Source organism: Bufo gargarizans, chromosome 5 (assembly GCF_014858855.1).
Source record: "Bufo gargarizans isolate SCDJY-AF-19 chromosome 5, ASM1485885v1, whole genome shotgun sequence".
Lineage (NCBI taxonomy): Eukaryota > Metazoa > Chordata > Amphibia > Anura > Bufonidae > Bufo > Bufo gargarizans.
Window position 1 is genome coordinate 342,621,116 of NC_058084.1, and position 22,804 is coordinate 342,643,919.

Here is a 22,804-nt window from a genome sequence, read left to right on the forward strand (position 1 = left end):
CTACCTATTTGGGAGCTCCTGTCCGAATCTGAAGAAGGATCCGTTAAGGTTGGTCCTGGCCCCTGGAGCAGCGCAGCTGACCGGTGCCGGCCACGTCCTGCTACAATGGTATGAGACTCTCTATGGATTACGTGGTGGTGGAGACACAGACCTGGACTGCTGATGGTTGGCAGTAATTGACTGCCAAATTAATCCTCATTTGCGCCAGGTCAGGCGCAATGAAGACAGAAATGTGTGACAGCTGCGATGCCGTGGAACCCGTTGCCCTGTCATGATTGAACAATCTCCAAAAGCAGCAAGGCTTCAAATGTGAGGCGTGAGTGCTAGTGTGAAACTTCCTCCATAACATAGTAACATAGTAACATAGTACATAAGGCCGAAAAAAGACATTTGTCCATCCAGTTCGGCCTGTTATCCTGCAAGTTGATCCAGAGGAAGGCAAAAAAAAACTGTAAGGTAGAAGCCAATTTTCCTCACTTTAGGGGAATAAAAAATTCCTTCCCGACTCCAATCAGGCAATCAGAATAACTCCCTGGATCAACTCCCTGGATCCTGTAATATTATCACGCTCCAGAAATACATCCAGGCCCCTCTTGAATTTGTTTATTGTACTCACCATCACCACCTCCTCAGGCAGAGAGCTCCATAGTCTCACTGCTCTTACTGTAAAGAATCCTCTTCTATGTTTGTGTACATACCTTCTTTCCTCCAGACGCAGAGGATGTCCCCTCGTCACAGTCACCGTCCTGGGAATGAATAGATGATGGGATAGATCTCTGTACTGACCCCTGATATATTTATACATATTAATTAGATCTCCTCTCAGTCGTCTTTTTTCTAAAGTGAATAACCCTAATTTTGATAATCTTTCAGGGTGCTGTAGTTGCCCCATTCCAGTTATTACTTTAGTTGCCCTCCTCTGGACCCTCTCCAGCTCTGCTATGTCTGCTTTGTTCACTGGAACCCAGAACTGTGGTAGGACTATGTTTTCATCACGGGCATCTATGTCCCTTTTGATGCAACCCATTATCTTATTGGCCTTGGCAGCAGCTGCCTGACACTGTTTTTTGCAGCTTAGTTTGCTGTTTATTAAAATTCCTAGATCCTTTTCCATGTCAGTGTTACCGAGTGTTTTACCATTTAATAAGTACGGGTGACTTGCATTATTCCTTCCCATGTGCATAACTTTATATTTGTCAGTGTTAAACCTCATCTGCCACTTATCTGCCCAAGCCTCCAATCTATCCAGATCCCTCTGTAGTAGTATACTGTCCTCTTCAGTGTTAATTACTTTACACAGTTTAGTGTCATCTGCGAAAATTTATATTTTACTATGCAAGCCTTCTACAAGATCATTAATAAATATATTGAAGAGAATAGGGCCCAATACTGACCCCTGAGGTACTCCACTAGTGACAGTGACCCAATCTGAGTATGTACCATTAATAACCACCCTCTGTTTTCTATCATTGAGCCAGTTACTTACCCACTTACAGACGTTTTCTCCCAGTCCAAGCATTCTCAGGGTGAAATAATTATTTGTACTGCAGTGATGGAGTCAGTATGAAAGTTTAACGTGAGCTGGCATTTAAAAATCGAGGCAGCGCCACGAGGAGAAAGCGGCTGGGTCTGGCAGCCAGTCTAGTGATATCTCGAGCGCTGGCCGCCAGGAAGGAAAACGGTGTCCCACGTGGGGAGTGAGGTAGGACGAAGGCGGGAGTCGGCAGGCAGGAACATGGAAGCAGATGGGGGGCTGACTTACCCATTCGGCCGGCGAGAGTGTCGCGCGTGTGGCCCGCTGGCTGCAAGGGACCACTTACCTATGGACCGGTAGCCAGGCGTGCGACGTGCTGCTTCACTGTGGTCTGCATCGGAAGTGCACGTGAGTGGTGGGGGTTTTAAAGAGCCCTACACCCCTGAGAATCTCAGCCTGTTGGATTTGTATCGAATGAATTTTTTTGGAAAAAGTTGACAAATTGTTCAAATATAATTTTTTTAAACTCACCTCTAATTATTACTCAAAGATATTTTTGCATGCGACCCTATGTATTATAAGACACGTATATGCTGTTTTCTCAAACTTCAATCCCAAAAATATAACATTTGAACTGTGTGGCGATGCACCAACATGGATCTATGCCCAATATTTAATTTTATTACTCACAGATATTATCGTGTACTATCTCACGTATTGTAAGACAAGTATATGCCGTTTTCCCAAGCTTCAACTCAAAACATATTACATTTGAACTGTGTGGAGATGCTACACAGATGCAGATATTTGCCTAGTATCTTATGTTATCATTTATATATATTACTTGCTACCCTGTGTATTGTAAGACATAGATATGCTGTTTTCCAAAACTTCAACCCCGTGAGCACAGAGGCCCCCCCCCTGCAAGAGGATGGACGATGGCGCACATAGGCAGTGGCCAACTGACTACATAGGATGTCTCTATAGTAGTTCAGTTTGTCCTCCCTCTCAGCAGGTGTAAAAAAGGCCCCCATTTTGGACCGGTAGCGAGGGTCCAACAAGGTGGAGAGCCAGAAGTCATCCCTCTGCCAAATGGTGACAATTCGGTTGTCACTACGCAAGCAAGTGAGCATGCATCGGGCCATTTGTGCAAGTGACTCGGAGGGACTCCCTGCCTGTATCTCCACTGCATACTGCCACGGTGTGTCTGGGCCCTCTGCCTCGTCTTCCTCATCGCCCTGTAGCTCCTCTGACTGCTCCACCCATTTTGCTACACATTGTTTGTGCTCCAATGTCCTCCTCCTCCAGTGAGATTTAGGCGCCACGTCTACAGTCCCCTGACCAGCCAGATTTACCAACTTCTGTTCCAGGACATGAAGCAGTGGAATGACGTTGTTCATCCCGTAGTCCTGGCAACTGACAAAGAACGTGGCCTACTCAAAAGACCTGAGCAAACGGCAAGTGTCATGCATGAGCTGCCACTGGCTGACATTTGAGTTACACAGGGGAGTACTCCTGTCCACTTGGATCATCAAGAAATAGTTTATGGCCTTTCTCTGTTCGTATAGTCGGTCCAACATATGAAGGGCGGAATTCCAACGGGTGGAAACGTCGCATATTTGCCTATGTTGGGGGATGCCGTTCTGCCACTGCAGCTCAAGGAGGGTGTGCTTTGCAGTGTACGAGTGGCTGGCCATTTTTAGGATGTCTTACAGATGGATGGAAGACTTCAGGAACCGTTTGACAACCAGATTGAACACATGTGCCATGCAGGGCGCATGGCTCAGCCCATCGTGACACAGAGCCAACACCATGTTCATCCTGTTGTCGGTCACCATGGTTCCGATTTTGAGCTGTCCCGGAGAAAGACAGGATTTGAATTCTTGATGAAGGATACGGAGCAGTTCCTCCCCTGTGTGACTCCGTTCACCCAGGCAAATTGTTTAATATCTTTATCAGCAAAATTGCAAAAGGCCTCAATGGTAAGGTGTGTCTTTTTGCTGATGACACAAAGATTTGTAACAGGGTTGATGTTCCTGGAGGGATACACTAAATGGAAAAGGACTTAGGAAAACTAGAGGAATGGTCAAAAATCTGGCAACTAAAATGTAATGTTGATAAGTGCAAGATAATTCACCTGGGACGTAAAAAAAACCAAGAACAGAATATAAAATCAGTGATACAGTCCTAACCTCAGTATCTGAGGAAAGGGATTTAGGGATCATTATTTCACAAGACTTAAAGGTAGGCAGACCATGTCATAGAGCAGCAGGAAATGCTAGCAGAATGCTTGGGTGTATAGGGAGAGGAATTACCAGTAGAAAGAGGGAGGTGCTCATGCCGCTCTACAGAGCACTAGTGAGACCTCATTTGTAGTATTGTGCTCAGTACTGGAGACCATATCTCCAGAAGGATATTGATACTTTGGAGAGAGTTCAGAGAAGAGCTACTAAACTGGTATATGGATTGCAGGATAACACTTACCAGGAAAGATTAAAGGACCTTAACATGTATAGCTTGGAAGAAAGACAAGACAGATGGAATATGATAGAAACTTTTAAATACATAAAAGGAATCATCAAGGTAAAAGAGGAGAGAATATTTAAAAGAAGAAAAACTGCTACAAGAGGACATAGTTTTAAATTAGAGGGGCAAAGGTTTAAAAATAATATCAGGAAGTATTACTTTACTGAGAGAGTAGTGGATGCATGGAATAGCCTTCCTGCAGAAGTGGTAGCTGCAAATACAGTGGAGGAGTTTAAGCATGCATGTGATAGGCATAAGGCCATCCTTCATATAAGATAGGGCCAGGGGCTATCCATAGTATTTAGTATATTGGGCAGACTAGATGGGCCAAATGGTTCTTATCTGCCGACACATTCTATGTAAATGAGGTGCAGAACAGAGTGAAACCGCTGTGTCCTGCACATGTGGTATGCTGGCAGGGCACTGTGAATTGTCCCTGCAGTAGAGGCTGAGGACACGGTGGAGGATGATGAGGCAGAGGCAGACATTGTCACAGGACCAATGGCGTGACAACGTGGAGGCGGAAGCGTCGTCACCTGGCCAAGTTGCTAGTGTGGCTGTGCAGGAACCACATTCACCCAGTGGGCCGTAAAGGACATGTATTGTCCCTGACCGTATTTACAGCTCCACACATTGGCGCTGCCGTGCAGAGTCCACCACTTGGAAAAGGAGGGATGTCAGCACCAGCGACTTGGCCAGGAGCACTTTCAGCTTCTGCGCCGTTGGATGAGTGCACGCATACTGTTGTCTCTTGGCAATCGCTTTGGTGATCAATTGCTGACGGAATGACTGATGTAAAGTAGTTGCAGGAGCATCAGGACCAGCAGAAGTTGGGAAGGATAGACCGCTCCCTTCGGCTGAGGTGGTTGAGCCTTGACTGCTTGTAATTGTTTGCGTGCCTTTGGGTGATGCAGTTGCTGCAGCTGGCTGGACTACCACATCGGAGCCACGGTTCTACCAGGCCACTTTATGGTGACGCTGCTTATGTTGACGCCAGGCCGTGGTACCAACACTGGTATCCTGGCCACGCTTCACCTACTGCCCACAAAGTCTACAAATGGCCTTGTTCACCTCCTCCTGCGGCTTAACAAAAAAATTGCCACACCGCCGAGTGGGTAATTTTACCCCCAACACTCCGCACTGACTGACTATTATCACCGCAGCTTCCGTGAACCCCTGCACCGCTACTTTCCCGGCATGTAGGCTCCGGCGAAGCGAGTGGTCTACCCTGGGCACGTTTGGTTCCCGACCTCCCACTGCTGCCACCTTGCTGACTCCCAGCCACGCTAGCGACTTGCTGGCTCCGCTGCTGCCTCACGGGCAAGCTGCCACCATCTTCTCCCGATGATGATGAAGCCCCTAATTCACCCGGCTTCCAAGTGCGATCAGCTACATCATCATCGAGCACTGCGTGCACATCACTGATGTCCTCCTCAACAGTTTCTGGGTCAGGAGCCTGACCTCTCGCAAAACACTAGCTCCCATGCCACACTCCTCATCACTACTTGCCCGCCTACCAGAGGAAGCAACAGATGTCTCCTCCACATCTTGGCTGGCCAATAGCTGCTGACTGTCCTCTAGTAGCTCGTCCTTGCTGTATAGTGGAGCTGAGCCCACAGCATATAATACTTCTCTGGCTGAGGGAACAGAAAAGGACAGAGGCAGGTTGAGGACAGGTGAGGCCATGCCAACTAAGGGTTGTGTCTGACGAACCCACCGACTCTTGGCTGGGGTTGTCTGATGTCACTTGGGAAGAAGTGGATGACCGAGTTAACCATTCAAGAACCGCTGGGTTGATGGTGAAGACACGACCACTAGATGACACCGGAAGCTCAGACCTCTCGCTGCGACTTTTTTTTATTTTTTTACATTAATACACGCCAAAAAGGCTTTAGAACAGGCATGTCAAACTGCGGCCCTCCAGCTGTTGTAAAACTACAACTCCCACAATGCCCTGCTGTAGGCTGATGCCTGTAGGCTGTCCGGGCATGCTGGGAGTTGTAGTTTTGCAACAGCTGGAGGGCCGCGAGTTTGACATGCCTGCTTTAGAACATATAACTGCACCGTTGAACGGCAAATATATATTTATTTTTCCCACTCATACATGCCAAAAAGGGCTTTAGAACATATAACTGCACCGCTGAACGGCAAATATATATATATTTTTTGCCACTAATTCATGCCAAAATGGGCTGTAATTTTCTTACTTACCAAGCAACAGCTAATAAGCCCTTTTGTTCCCACTAATAGAAGCCAAAAAATGCTTTAGAACATATAACTGCACAGCACAAGGGCAACTAAGACATAGAAATATTTTCTTGTAATAAACCCTGTTAATGGCTGTATCAAACAGCACTTGCACCCCAATAACAAGAAACATCTGAAGTCGATTCACATAAAACTTTGTTTTAATACTGTATTGGCTCCGATGAGCCAAAGTTATTACTTCGCAAAGTCTCGTGAGACTTCACATAATAACCAGAAATTGATTTATACTGTAAAAAAAAAAATATATATTTTTCCCAAACTCGGGTTCAGTTCCAACGAAGTTTTATGCGAATCGACTTCAGATGTTTCATCCGAAGTCGCTTTGCTCATCCCTAATCCTAAACAAACCTAAAAATCTTCTGGTTTGGATGCTGGAAGCAATTTTGAAAAGTTAATACAAATTAGTTTTTTTAAGAACTTGTTTGCTCATGTCTACAGGGGACAATGTTTTTTTATGTTATTATTCAGACTCAGATTGTTGTAATAGTGATTTATCCCTAGTGAGATCTCACTAGGGATATCTGGCCTGTATAAGCAGATATAATCACTGCGGACAATCTTTATCAGATAGCTTGAACTCACAAACACTGAGTTTATCCGTGTAAGTTGCTTTATTCTATAAGCCAGATAACAGAGTACAGCAGAACAGATGAATTGTGGTGTTGTGCGGTTAAAAGATGATGCTTTTGCAAGCTTACATGGGGATACATGTCTACCTTGTGCAAATGCCTGGAGCAGAATGAAGATACAGGAAGTGAGGTACACAGAAGAAGGGGTGGAGCAATGAAAAGAAATGAGTCACAGATATAATAGAAAAACAAATGCAATACCAAAAACAACCACTAGATGGGAGCATATGACCAAATATAGAATATATGAATGGTTCAACGAATTAAACTATATAAATTTTACTGCGTAGTAGCACAGTTATGTTGGATTTATTGCGACTGCGAACTAGCCCTGCAAATACGGTCACTAGGTAGTCAAAAAATGTCCCTTTAACAAGCCATAAAAAATGTGTCTTGCAGTGCAAAGCATGTTTTATAGCACAATTTTTTTTTTAAAGTCACTTTTTTAATAGCAAACCACCTCATTGAGTTAAAAAAAATACCACTTTCCATGACTGAAAATCTGTCCATTATGTCTCAATGGAGTTGTTTCTGCAGCATGTGCAAGGTGTCTTCAGATGAATAAAATAGAAAATTCTGCAACAAATCTGCTCCTTGTGAATATAACCTCACAGGTATTGCTCCCTTTCAGTTATTCTGCGCTATTGCAGCAAAATACTATAGATAATCAATATCAGATCAGTGGGAGTCTGACACTTGGCACCCCTGCTGATTAACTGTTTGAAGAGGCCGTGGCACTCGTGTGAACACTGTTTCCTCTTCAGTGTTTCAAGGGGTTGTCCAGATTCAGAGCTGAACCCCGATATCAGCTATTCTTTTGCTCTATATGAGTGGAGCATTGGAGCTTTTCCTGGCTCCGATGCTCCCCCTTGGCTTGTGCTGTATCTCGCAGTACAAGATCTACTTGTTTACTGCCGGTGATATACCAGGCTTCTCCTCACTTTGTTAGGAAGAGACTTCCACCCTAGTAGTGAGCCCGGTAACATCACCAGCACAAATGGGCGGTCAGTAGGACTTCCCTAGGCTGTTACTATAGTGCCTGCCTCCAAAACAGAAGTCTCCGCCTAGCATAGTGAGGAGAAGCCAGATACGTGGGTTTGCTGGATCCAATACGCATTGAAAAAAAATGTTTGTAATAAGGTATTTGTGTCCGTACCCGAACCTGACGACCTAACAGGTATTTCATGTTTTAAACTGATAGTGTAGTTATTAACTTGTTAATATATATTTTTTTCTGATGAAATTTAGAACTGTTCGCTGTACCAAACACAACTGGAAGCTGGATGTTAGCACCATGAAATACGTCAACCCTCCGGATAGTTTCTGCCAAGATGAGCTAGGTAATAAACATAATAATCCATTTCTGTTATAAGTCAACTATATCAAACCAACATCATTGTCTTTACTGTGTTTTTACAAACCCCCTCAAAATCAAACCTTTTCAAGTATATCCTAGCATCCTCTAAACTGTAAATTCTACTCCCCGACCCTCTCATAAGGAATGGTTTAACAAAATGCAAATTTACAGGATGGAAGAAGTGCCACGGACATACCGAGACATACAAACGTCCCGGAGACAGTGAGTGGCAGGAGATATGTAAGACTGGCAAAACGTGGTTTGATCTGACAGGTTTTCTTTGTGGATCAATAGGTGTCTGTGCTGTTTCTAGTAATTGCCACACCCCTTGCCTCCAGGTGTTGCTTATGTGGTCATTTAACCTACCTTATAGTTACTTCTCCCACTATGCTGTGTGGTTTATAGCTTCTGTGCCTGTGGATTGTTTGTTGTTGGATCTCGGCTGAGTTCCTGGTGCTTCCATAGCCTCTTTAAAATTAAGTTTTTACTTTCTCTTTTGTATTTTGTATGAGTTCTGTGTGTTGCATTTTCCTATTGTTTGTATTAGGCCTGAAGTAGACTCCTGTTCGTCCTTTCTTTTGGAGAAACAGGTAGTCTCGCCCCTGCCATTAGTACCAGGGTCCTATAGGGCTAGATAGGACTCTAGTTATTCCTGCATATGAACTCCCCTACCTTTGGGGTCTATTCATACTGGTTGTCATTCAGGATTTTGGTTAGGGTTTTCACTAGGAGGAGTCCCTCTTCCTTCTCTAGTTCTCAGGCCTGCTTCCCTTCTATGCTCGGTGTGGTGTTTCTGCTGTGATCCGGACCGGGATATGCACTCTGACGCCAAATTATGCAATGGCTGGGTCAGGTGTAGGTGATAGTCTATAGTTTTGTTCGTGATGTGTTTGTCAGGGTACAGTCACAGGGCCCTTTAACCTCTTCCGGACACAGGGTGTACAAGTACCCCTTTAGGACCAGGCTCATTTTCACCTTCAGGACCAGGCCATTTTTTGCAAACCTGACCAGTGTCACTTTAAGTGCTCATAACTTTAAAACGCTTCGACTTACCCAGGCCGTTCTGAGATTGTTTTTTCGTCACATATTGTACTTCATGACACTGCTAAAATTGGGTCAAAAAAGTTAATTTTTTTGCATAAAAAAATACATTTTTTACCAAAAATTTTGAAAAATTAGCAAATTTCAAAGTTTCAGTTTCTCTACTTCTGTAATACATAGTAATACCCCCAAAAATTGTGATGACTTTACATTCCCCATATGTCTACTTCATGTTTGTAGCATTTTGGGAATGATATTTTATTTTTTGGGGATGTTACAAGGCTTAGAAGTTTAGAAGCAAATTTTGAAATTTTTGAGAAATCTTCAAAATCCCACTTTTTATGGACCAGTTCAGGTTTGCAGTCATATTGTGAGGCTTAGATAATAGAAACCTCCCAAAAATGACCCCATTCTAGAAACTACACCCCTCAAGGTATTCAAAACTGTTTTTTCAAACTTTATTAACCCTTTAGGTCTTCCACAAGAGTTGATGGCAGATGGAGAAACAATTTTGAAATTTCTATTTTTTGGAAAATTTTCCAATATAATCAATTTTTTCCAGGAGTAAAACAAGGGTTAACTGCCAAACAACACTCAAAATGGGTTGCCCTGATTCTCTAGTTTGCAGAAACACCCCATATGTGGTCGTAAACTACTGTTTGGCCGAACGGTAGCACATAGAAGGAGGGGAACACCATATGGGTTTTGGAAGGCAGATTTTGCAGGACTGGTTTTATTTATACCATGTCCCATTTGAAGCCCGCTGTTGCACCCCTAGAATAGAAATTTCAAAAAAGTGACTCCATCTAAGAAAGTACACCCCTCAAGGTATTCAAAACTGGGTTTACAAACTTTGTTAACCCTTTAGGTGTTCCACAAGAGTTAATGGCAGATGGAGAAACAATTTTGAAATTTCTATTTTTTGGAAAATTTTCCAATATAATCAATTTTTTCCAGGAGTAAAACAAGGGTTAACTGCCAAACAACACTCAAAATGGGTTGCCCTGATTCTGTAGTTTACAGAAACACCCCATATGTGGTCGTAAACTACTGTTTGGCCGAACGGTAGCACATAGAAGGAGGGGAACACCATATGGGTTTTGGAAGGCAGATTTTGCAGGACTGGTTTTGTTTATACCATGTCCCATTTGAAGCCCCCTGTTGCACCCCTAGAATAGAAATTTCAAAAAAGTGACTCCATCTAAGAAAGTACACCCCTCAAGGTATTCAAAACTGGGTTTACAAACTTTGTTAACCCTTTAGGTGTTCCACAAGAGTTAATGGCAGATGGAGAAACAATTTTGAAATTTCTATTTTTTGGAAAATTTTCCAATATAATCAATTTTTTCCAGGAGTAAAACAAGGGTTAACTGCCAAACAACACTCAAAATGGGTTGCCCTGATTCTGTAGTTTGCAAAAACACCCCATATGTGGTCGTAAACTACTGTTTGGCCGAACGGTAGCACATAGAAGGAGGGGAACACCATATGGGTTTTGGAAGGCAGATTTTGCAGGACTGGTTTTGTTTATACCATGTCCCATTTGAAGCCCCCTGTTGCACCCCTAGAATAGAAATTTCAAAAAAGTGACTCCATCTAAGAAAGTACACCCCTCAAGGTATTCAAAACTGGGTTTACAAACTTTGTTAACCCTTTAGCTGTTCCACAAGAGTTAATGGCAGATGGAGAAACAATTTAGAAATTTCTATTTTTGGGAAAATTTTCCAATATAATCAGTTTTTTCCAGGAGTAAAACAAGGGTTAACTGCCAAACAAAACTCAAAATGGGTTGCCCTGATTCTGTAGTTTGCAGTAACACCCCATATGTGGTCGTAAACTACTGTTTGGCTAAACGGCAGGACATAGAAGAAGGGGAACGCCATACGGTTTTTGGAAGGCAGATTTTGCTGGACTGGTTTATTTACACCATGTACCCTTTCAAGCCCCCTGATGCACCCCTAGAGTAGAAACTCCATAAAAGTGACCCCATCTAGGAAACTACAGGATAAGGTGGTTGTTGTTTTGGGACAATTTTTGGGGTAAATTAGATTTTTGGTTGCTCTATATTACTCTTTTTTGAGGCAATGTAACAAAAAAATTTAATTCTAAAATTGTTTCTACATTCGCTATTTAGTTATGTGGAACACCTAAAGGGTTAACATAGTTTGTAAAGTAATTTTTGAATACCTTGAGGGGTGTAGTTTCTTAGATGGGGTCACTTTTTTGGAGTTTCTAGTCTAGGCTACATCAGGGGGGGGCTTCTAATGGGACATGGTGTAAAAAAAAAAAACTGTCCATCAAAATCTGCCTTCCAGAAACCGTATGGAGTTCCCTTCGTTCTATGCCCTGCCGTGCGGCTATATAGCCATTTACGACCACATATGGGGTGTTTCTGCAAACTACAGAATTGGGGCAATAAATGTTTAGTTTTGTTTGGCTGTTAACCCTTGCTATATTACCGGCAAAATGGATTTAAATTTAAATTTTGCCCAAAAATAGGTGTTTTGGCACCGTTTTTATTTTATATTTTTAACACCGTTCATCCGAGGCGTTTGGTAAAAAGTTATTTTTATAGCGACGACTTTTACGCACGCGACGATGCCCAATATGTATGGCTCTCATACTTTGGAGACACTAAGCAGGCATCCTAAAACTGCGGCCCTCCAGATGTTGTAAAACTACAATTCCCACCATGCCCTGATGATGGCTGTAGGTTGTCTGGGCATGCTGGGAGTTATAGTTTTACAACATCTGGAGGGCCGCAGTTTGAGGATGCCTGCACTAAAACTAATATTTTTTGGGGAAAGAAAAATTGTTTTCGTGTCTCCAAAGTCTGAGAGCCATAGTGTTTTATGTTCTCTAGTGAACTGTTGGGGATTATAAAAATTTAGTACTCCATGGAAGTGTGATACTCCCTGAAGCAATCGATAATGCAGAGGCCCGGATGATCGGGGCACGTGTCACATTGAGTGGTGGTGTCCTTCCGTATCCCCCTCTTGTGACACACTCTGCACTTTTTTTGGGTTCGTCCCTTCTTTCCAGTATGGGGGACCACACCTGGAAAGTGTTGGCCAGGGACGATCCGGGCGCCTCCAGTTCCCGAGGTACTCCGGCCTGCTCTTTCCCGGTCCGAAAAGATCAGGTCTTTGAGGACTGCCTCATAGAATTGGAGGAATGTCCCTGTGCTGCCAGCGCTTCGGGATAGTACAAAAGAGTTGTACATGGCAACCTGCACCATGTAGACCGCAACTTTTTTGTACCATGCCCGGGTTTTGCGCATGGCGTTATATGGCGTGAGGACTTGATCAGAGAGATCAACTCCTCCCATATACCGATTGTAGTCGACGATACAATCGGGCTTGAGGACCGTTGCCGCGGTACCTCGCACAGGGACTGGGGTGGTGCTGTTACCGTGGATTGTGGACAGCATAAGGACATCCCTCTTGTCCTTATACCTGACCAGCAACAGGTTTCCACTGGTAAGTGCACGGGTCTCACCCCTGGGGATAGGTACCTGGAGGGGGTAGGCAGGGAGGCCGCGTTGATTTTTCCGCACGGTCCCACAAGCGAACGTGGATCTGGCGGCAAGGGACCTGAACAAGGGAATGCTGGTATAAAAGTTGTCCACGTACAAGTGGTAACCCTTATCCAGCAGTGGGTACATAAGGTCCCACACGAGTTTCCCGGTAACACCCAGAGTGGGGGGACATTCTGGTGGTTGAATCCGGGAATCTCGCCCCTCGTACACACGAAATTTGTAAGTGTACCCTGAGGTACTCTCACAAATTTTGTATAGCTTCACGCCATACCTCGCCCGCTTTGTGGGAATGTATTGGCGGAAACTGAGTCTCCCCTTGAACGCAACGAGAGACTCATCAACCGCGACCTCCCTTCCAGGTACGTAGGCCTGCTGAAATGTGGCCCCAAAGTGATCGCGATTGGTGGCCAGTGGGTATACCAGCACCCTGGTATAAACGGCTGACATCTGTGCATGTCATAGCAGAGAATGAGGCTTCACGTCAGCCACCACTGCAACAGTCCATTGGCATATATTTAGGCCCAGCACACAGGCAGAGGAGAGAGGTCCCGTAACAGACAATCTGGCTTAATGTCAGTAGAGAATCAGTCTGCATGTCATAGCAGAGAATCAGGCTTCACGTCACCCACCACTGCAACAGTCCATTTTCATAAGTTTAGGCCAAGCACCAAGGCAGAGGAGAGAGGTCCCGTAACAGACAATCTGGCTTCATGTCAGCAGAGAATTAGTCTGCATGTCATAGCAGAGAATGAGGCTTCACGTCACCCACCACTGCAACAGTCCATTGGCATATATTTAGGCCCAGCACCCAGGCAGAGGAGAGAGGTCCCGTAACAGACAATACGGACCGCTGTATGGAAGAGTTTCTAAAATGGGGTCAATTTTTGGGAGTTTCTACTCATGGGGTGCATCAGGGGAGCTTCAAATGGGACATTGTGTCAAAAAAACGGTCCCGCAAAATCTGCCTTCCAAAACCGTATAGCATTCCTTTCCTTCTGCGCCCTGCCGTGGGCCCGTACAGCGGTTTACGACCACATATCGGGTGTTTCTGTAAACTACAGAATCAGAGCCATAAATATTGAGTTTTGTTTGGCTGTTAACCCTTGCTTTGTAACTGGAAAAAAATTATTAAAATGGAAAATCTGCCCAAAAAGTGAAATATTGAAATTGTATCTCTATTTTTCATTAAATCTTGTGGAACACCTAAAGGGTTAACAAAGTTTGTAAAATCAGTTTAGAATACCTTGAGGGGTGTAGTTTCTTATATGGGTCACTTTTATGGAGTTTCTACTCACTCTAGGGGTGCATCAGAGGGGCTTCAAATGGGACATGGTGTAAAAAAAAAACACTCCAGCAAAATCTGCCTTCCAAAACCATACGGCGCACCTTTCCCTCTACGCCCTACTGTGTGCCCGTACAGTAGTTTACGGCCACATATGGGGTGTTTCTGAAAACTAGAGAATCGGGGCAATAAATATAGCATTTTGTTTGGCTGTTAACCCTTGCTTTGTTACTGGAAAAAATGGATTAAAATGGAAAATTTGCCAAAAAATTGAAATTCTCAAATTTCATCTCCATTTGCCAATAACTCTTGTGCAACACCTAAAGGGTTAACAATGTTTGTAAAATCAGTTTTGAATACCTCGAGGGGTGTAGTTTTTTTAGGTGGGTCACTTTTGTGGAGTTTCTACTCTAGGGGTGCCTCAGGGGGGCTTCAAATGGGACATGGTGTAAAAAAAAAACAGTACAGCAAAATCTGCCTTCCAAAAACCAAACGGCGCACCTTTCACTCTACGCCCCGCTGTGTGGCCGTACAGTAGTTTACGGCCACATATGGGGTGTTTCTGTAAACGGCAGAGTCAGAGCAATAAAGATACAGTCTTGTTTGGCTGTTAACCCTTGCTTTGTTAGTGGAAAAAATGGGTAAAAATGGAAAATTAGGCAAAAAAATGAAATTCTCAAATTTCATCCCCATTTGCCAATAACTCTTGTGCAACACCTAAAGTGTTAACGAAGTTTGTAAAAATCAGTTTTGAATACCTTGAGGGGTGTAATTTATAGAATGGGGTCATTTTTGGGTGGTTTCTATTATGTAAGCCTCGCGAAGTGACTTCAGACCTGTAGTGGTCCCTAAAAATCTGCTTCTAAACTTCTAAGCCTTGTAACTAGAGTTGAGCGAACACCTGGATGTTCGGGTTCGAGAAGTTCGGCCGAACTTCCCGAAAATGTTCGGGTTCGGGATCCGAACCCGATCCGAACTTCGTCCCGAACCCCATTGAAGTCAATGGGGACCCGGACTTTTCGGCACTAAAAAGGCTGTAAAACAGCCCAGGAAAGGGCTAGAGGGCTGCAAAAGGCAGCAACATGTAGGTAAATCCCCTGCAAACAAATTTGGATAGGGAAATGAATTAAAATGAAAATTAAATAAATAAAAATTAACCAAAATCAATTGGAGAGAGGTCCCATAGCAGAGAATCTGGCTTCCCGTCACCCACCACTGGAATAGTCCATTCTCAGATATTTAGGCCCCGGAACCCAGGCAGAGGAGAGAGGTCCCGTAACAGAGAATCTGGCTTCATGTCAGCAGAGAATTAGTCTGCATGTCATAGCAGAGAATGAGGCTTCACGTCAGCCACCACTGCAACAGTCCATTGGCATATATTTAGGCCCAGCACCCAGGCAGAGGAGAGAGGTCCCGTAACAGACAATCTGGCTTCATGTCAGCAGAGAATCAGTCTTCATGTCAGCAGAGAATCAGGCTTCACGTCACCCACCACTGTAAGAGTCCATTTTCATAAATTTAGGCCCAGCACCCAGGCAGAGGAGAGAGGTCCCGTAACAGAGGATCTGGCTTCATGTCAGCAGAGAATTAGTCTGCATGTCATAGCAGAGAATGAGGCTTCACGTCAGCCACCACTGCAACAGTCCATTGGCATATATTTAGGCCCAGCACACAGGCAGAGGAGAGAGGTCCCGTAACAGACAATCTGGCTTCATGTCAGCAGAGAATCAGTCTGCATGTCATAGCAGAGAATCAGGCTTCACGTCACCCACCACTGCAACAGTCCATTGTCATAAATTTAGGCCCAGGACCCAGGCAGAGGAGAGAGGTCCCGTAACAGACAATCTGGCTTCATGTCAGCAGAGAATTAGTCTGCATGTCATAGCAGAGAATGAGGCTTCACGTCACCCACCACTGTAAGAGTCCATTTTCATAAGTTTAGGCCCAGCACCCAGGCAGAGGAGAGAGGTCCCGTAACAGACAATCTGGCTTCATGTCAGCAGAGAATCAGTCTGCATGTCATAGCAGAGAATGAGGCTTCACGTCAGCCACCACTGCAACAGTCCATTGGCATATATTTAGGCCCAGCACACAGGCAGAGGAGAGAGGTCCCGTAACAGACAATCTGGCTTCATGTCAGCAGAGAATTAGTCTGCATGTCATAGCAGAGAATGAGGCTTCACGTCAGCCACCACTGCAACAGTCCATTGGCATATATTTAGGCCCAGCACACAGGCAGAGGAGAGAGGTCCCATAACAGACAATCTGGCTTCATGTCAGTAGAGAATCAGTCTGCATGTCATAGCAGAGAATCAGGCTTCACGTCACCCACCACTGCAACAGTCCATTTTCATAAGTTTAGGCCAAGCACCAAGGCAGAGGAGAGAGGTCCCGTAACAGACAATCTGGCTTCATGTCAGCAGAGAATTAGTCTGCATGTCATAGCAGAGAATGAGGCTTCACGTCACCCACCACTGCAACAGTCCATTGGCATATATTTAGGCCCAGCACCCAGGCAGAGGAGAGAGGTCCCGTAACAGACAATCTGGCTTCATGTCAGCAGAGAATCAGTCTGCATGTCATAGCAGAGAATCAGGCTTCACGTCAGCCACCACTGCAACAGTCCATTGGCATATATTTAGGCCCAGCACACAGGCAGAGGAGAGAGGTCCCGTAACAGACAATCTGGCTTCATGTCAGCAGAGAATTAGTCTGCATGTCATAGCAGAGAATGAGGCTTCACGTCAGCCACCACTGCAACAGTCCATTGGCATATATTTAGGCCCAGCACACAGGCAGAGGAGAGAGGTCCCGTAACAGACAATCTGGCTTCATCTCAGTAGAGAATCAGTCTGCATGTCATAGCAGAGAATCAGGCTTCACGTCACCCACCACTGCAACAGTCCATTGTCATAAATTTAGGCCCAGCACCCAGGCAGAGGAGAGAGGTCCCGTAACAGACAATCTGGCTTCATGTCAGCAGAGAATTAGTCTGCATGTCATAGCAGAGAATGAGGCTTCACGTCACCCACCACTGTAAGAGTCCATTTTCATAAGTTTAGGCCCAGCACCCAGGCAGAGGAGAGAGGTCCCGTAACAGAGGATCTGACTTCATGTCAGCAGAGAATCAGTCTGCATGTCATAGCAGAGAATGAGGCTTCACGTCAGCCACCACTGCAACAGTCCATTGGCATATATTTAGGCCCAGCACCCAGGCAGAGGAGAGAGGTCCCGTAACAGACAATCTGGCTTCACGTCAGCAGAGAATCAGTCTTCATATCATAGCAGAGAATCAGGCTTCACGTCACCCACCACTGTAAGAGTCCATTTTCATAAATTTAGGCCCAGCACCCAGGCAGAGGAGAGAGGTCCCGTAACAGAGGATCTGGCTTCATGTCAGCAGAGAATCATTCTGCATGTCATAGCAGAGAATCAGGCTTCACGTCACCCAACATTGGAACAGTCCATTGGCATATATTTAGGCCCCGGCACCCAGACAGAGGAGAGGTTCATTCAACTTTGGGTAGCCTCGCAATATAATGGTAAAATGAAAATAAAAATAGGATTGAATGAGGAAGTGCCCTGGAGTCCAATAATATATGGTTAAGGGGAGGTAGTTAATGTCTAATCTGGACAAGGGACGGACAGATCCTGTGGGATCCATGCCTGGATCATTCTTATGAACGTCAGCTTGTCCACATTGGCTGTAGACAGGCGGCTGCGTTTGTCTGTAATGACGCCCCCTGCCGTGCTGAATACACGTTCAGACAAAACGCTGGCCGCCGGGCAGGCCAGCACCTCCAAGGCATTAAAGGCTAGCTCTGGCCACGTGGACAATTTAGAGACCCAGAAGTTGAATGGGGCCGAACCATCAGTCAGTTACGTAGAGGGGTGTGCACATGTACTGTTCCACCATGTTAGTGAAATGTTGCCTCCTGCTAACACGTTGCGTATCAGGTGGTGGTGCAGTTAGCTGTGGCGTGTTGACAAAAGTTTTCCACATCTCTGCCATGCTAACCCTGCCCTCAAAGGAGCTGGCATTGACACAGCTGCCTTGGCGACCTCTTGCTCCTCCTCTGCCTTGGCCTTGGGCTTCCACTTGTTCCCCTGTGACATTTGGGAATGCTCTCAGTAGCGCGTCTACCAACGCGCATCTTCCTATCACGCTCCAGTGCAGGTAGTAAAGTGGGCACATTGTCTTTGTAGCGTGGATCCAGCAGGGTGGCAACCCAGTAGTCCGCACAGGTTAAAATGTGGGCAACTCTGCTGTCGTTGCGCAGGCACTGCAGCATGTAGTCGCTCATGTGTGCCAGGCTGCCCAGGGGTAAGGACAAGCTGTCCTCTGTGGGAGGCGTATCGTCATCGTCCTGCCTTTCCCCCCAGCCACGCACCAGTGATGGACCCGAGCTGCGTTGGGTGCCACCCCGCTGTGACCATGCTTCATCCTCATCCTCCTCCACCTCCTCCTCATCCTCGTCCTCCTCGTCCTCCAGTAGTGGGCCCTGGCTGGCCACATTTGTACCTGGCCTCTGCTGTTTCCAAAAACCTCCCTCTGAGTCACTTCGAAGAGACTGGCCTGAAAGTGCTAAAAATGACCCCTCTTCCTCCTCCTCCTCCTCCTCCTCCTCCTGGGCCACCTCCTCTTCCATCATCGCCCTAAGTGTTTTCTCAAGGAGACATAGAAGTGGTATTGTAACGCTGATAATGGCGTCATCGCCACTGGCCATGTTGGTGGAGTACTCGAAACAGCGCAACAGGGCACACAGGTCTCGCATGGAGGCCCAGTCATTGGTGCTGAAGTCGTGCTGTTCTGTAGTGCGACTGACCCGTGCGTGCTGCAGCTGAAACTCCACTATGGCCTGCTGCTGCTCGCACAGTCTGTCCAGCATGTGCAAGGTGGAGTTCCACCTGGTGGGCACGTCGCATATGAGGCGGTGAGCGGGAAGGCCGAAGTTACGCTGTAGCGCAGACAGGCGAGCAGCAGCAGGATGTGAACGCCGGAAGCGCGAACAGACGGCCCGCACTTTATGCAGCAGCTCTGACATGTCGGGGTAGTTGTGTATGAACTTCTGCACCACCAAATTCAGCACATGCGCCAAGCAAGGGATGTGCGTCAAATTAGCTAGTCCCAGAGCTGCAACGAGATTTCGCCCATTATCACACACCACCAGGCCGGGCTTGAGGCTCACCGGCAGCAACCACTCGTCGGTCTGTTGTTCTATACCCCGCCACAACTTCTGTGCGGTGTGGGGCCTGTCCCCCAAACATATGAGTTTCAGAATGGCCTGCTGACGTTTACCCCGGGCTGTGCTGAAGTTGGTGGTGAAGGTGTGTGGCTGACTGGATGAGCAGGTGGAAGAAGAGGAGGAGGAAGCCGAGAAGGAGGAGGTGGCAACAGGAGGCAAAGAATGTTGCCCTGCGATCCTTGGCGGCGGAAGGACGTGCGCCAAACAGCTCTCCGCCTGGGGCCCAGCTGCCACTACATTTACCCAGTGTGCAGTTAGGGAGATATAGCGTCCCTGGCCGTGCTTACTGGTCCACGTATCTGTGGTTAGGTGGACCTTGCTACAGATGGCGTTGCGCAGTGCACACTTGATTTTATCGGATACTTGGTTGCGCAGGGAAGGCACGGCTCTCTTGGAGAAGTAGTGGCGGCTGGGAACAACATACTGTGGGACAGCAAGCGACATGAGCTGTTTGAAGCTGTCTGTGTCCACCAGCCTAAATGACAGCATTTCATAGGCCAGTAGTTTAGAAATGCTGGCATTCAGAGCCAGGGATCGAGGGTGGCTAGGTGGGAATTTACGCTTTCTCTCAAATGTTTGTGAGATGGAGAGCTGAACGCTGCCGTGTGACATGGTTGAGACGCTTGGTGACGGAGGTGGTGGTGGTGGTGTTGGTGGTACATCCCCTGTTTGCTGGGCGGCAGGTGCCAACGTTCCTCCAGAGGCGGAGGAAGAGGCCGAGGCGGCAGCAGCAGAAGAGGCCGAGGCGGCAGCAGCAGAAGAGGTAGCAGGGGGAGCCTGAGTGACTTCCTTGGTTTTAAGGTGTTTACTCCACTGCAGTTCATGCTTTGCATGCAGGTGCCTGGTCATGCAGGTTGTGCTCAGGTTCAGAACGTTAATGCCTCGCTTCAGGCTCTGATGGCACAGCGTGCAAACCACTCGGGTCTTGTCGTCAGCACATTGTTTGAAGAAGTGCCATGCCAGGGAACTCCTTGAAGCTGCCTTTGGGGTGCTCGGTCCCAGATGGCGGCGGTCAGTAGCAGGCGGAGTCTCTTGGCGGCGGGTGTTCTGCTTTTGCCCACTGCTCCCTCTTTTGCTACGCTGTTGGCTCGGTCTCACCACTGCCTCTTCCTCCGAACTGTGAAAGTCAGTGGCACGACCTTCATTCCATGTGGGGTCTAGGACCTCATCGTCCCCTGCATCGTCTTCCACCCAGTCTTGATCCCTGACCTCCTGTTCAGTCTGCACACTGCAGAAAGACGCAGCAGTTGGCACCTGTGTTTCGTCATCATCAGAGACATGCTGAGGTGGTATTCCCATGTCCTCATCATCAGGAAACATAAGTGGTTGTGCGTCAGTGCATTCTATGTCTTTCACCGCTGGGGAAGGGCTAGGTGGATGCCCTTGGGAAACCCTGCCAGCGGAGTCTTCAAACAGCATAAGAGACTGCTGCATAACTTGAGGCTGAGACAGTTTCCCTGGTATGCATGCGGGTGATGTGACAGACTGATGGGGTTGGTTTTCAGGCGCCATCTGTGCGCTTTCTGCAGAAGACTGGGTGGGAGATAATGTGAACGTGCTGGATCCACTGTCGGCCACCCAATTGACTAATGCCTGTACCTGCTCAGGCCTTACCATCCTTAGAACGGCATTGGGCCCCACCATATATCGCTGTAAATTCTGGCGGCTACTGGGACCTGAGGTAGTTGGCACACTAGGACGTGTGGATGTGGCAGAACGGCCACGTCCTCTCCCAGCACCAGAGGGTCCACTAACATCACCACGACCATGTCCACGTCCGCGTCCCTTACTAGATGTTTTCCTCATTGTTATGGTTCACCACAACAACAAAAATATTATTTGGCCCAATGTATTGTATTCAAATTCAGCGGGATATAAATTTGAGGCCTAGTATTTAGGCGCTGGGTGACCGGTATGGATTTACTAACAGAATTGGACTTGGAAATGCACAGTAGCGTGTGTGTGAAGTTATTCTGAATGACCCTATGTGCACCTTGAATATTATATACCCTTTTAGGGATAGATTTCAAATAGCTCTGATATAGCAGGAACCACTAAATTATGAAATTGCTAAATTGGGAATTGTATTTCAACCCTGAACAAAAAATGTGCTTTGACGGACACTAAATAACTTGCCCAGCCACAACAGGACAGCGGTAACAAGAGATTTAGCGGGATATAAATTTGAGGCCTAGTATTTAGGCGCTGGGTGACCGGTATGGATTTAGTGACAGAATTAGACTTGGAAATGCACAGTAGCGTGTGTGTGAAGTTATTCTGAATGACCCTATGTGCACCTTGAATATTATATACCCTTTTAGGGATAGATTTCAAATAGCTCTGATATAGCAGAAACCACTAAATTATGAAATTGCTAAATTGGGAATTGTATTTCAATTCAGAACAAAAAATGTGCTTTGACGGACACTAAATAACTTTCCCAGCCACAACAGGACAGCGGTAACGAGAGATTTAGCGGGATATAAATTTGAGGCCTAGTATTTAGGCGCTGGGTGACCGGTATGGATTTACTAACAGAATTGGACTTGGAAATGCACAGTAGCGTGTGTGTGAAGTTATTCTGAATGACCCTATGTGCACCTTGAATATTATATACCCTTTTAGGGATTGATTTCAAATAGCTCTGATATAGCAGAAACCACTAAATTATGAAATTGCTAAATTGGGAATTGTATTTCAACCCAGAACAAAAAATGTGCTTTGACAGACACTAAATAACTTTCCCAGCCACAACAGGACAGCGGTAACGAGAGATTTAGCGGGATATAAATTTGAGGCCTAGTATTTAGGCGCTGGGTGACCGGTATGGATTTACTAACAGAATTGGACTTGGAAATGCACAGTAGCGTGTGTGTGAAGTTATTCTGAATGACCCTATGTGCACCTTGAATATTATATACCCTTTTAGGGATAGATTTCAAATAGCTCTGATATAGCAGAAACCACTAAATTATGAAATTGCTAAATTGGGAATTGTATTTCAACCCTGAACAAAAAATGTGCTTTGACGGACACTAAATAACTTGCCCAGCCACAACAGTACAGCGGTAACGACAGATTTAGCGGGATATAAATTTGAGGCCTAGTATTTAGGCGCTGGGTGACCGGTATGGATTTAGTGACAGAATTAGACTGGGATATGGCCAAAAAATAACCACACTATTGCTGGTTAAATGCACTTGGTGACGGGCGCAGCTTGCCCCTGATGTAGTATATGGCCAAAAAATGAACAGACTATTGCTGGTTAAATGCACTTGGTGTCACAGCTTGACCAACCACACTACTGAGGGTTAAATGCACTTGGTGACGGGCGCAGCTTGCCCCTGATGTAGTATATGGCCAAAAAATGAACAGACTATTGCTGGTTAAATGCACTTGGTGTGATAGCTTGACCAACCACACTACTGAGGGTTAAATGCACT

General features: G+C 46.0%; 1 protein-coding gene across 5 annotated transcripts in view; it reads left to right on the forward strand.

Moving 5' to 3' along the window:
• LOC122938794 (cytidine monophosphate-N-acetylneuraminic acid hydroxylase-like) overlaps positions 1 to 22,804 on the forward strand; it is a 342,933-nt gene that overhangs the window by 134,053 nt on the left and 186,076 nt on the right. For all 5 annotated transcript variants that reach the window (XM_044294574.1, XM_044294572.1, XM_044294576.1 and 2 more), the window contains one exon: positions 8,146 to 8,237. In XM_044294574.1, the coding sequence (XP_044150509.1) occupies positions 8,146 to 8,237 (92 nt within the window). The remainder of the gene's footprint in view (positions 1 to 8,145; positions 8,238 to 22,804) is intronic.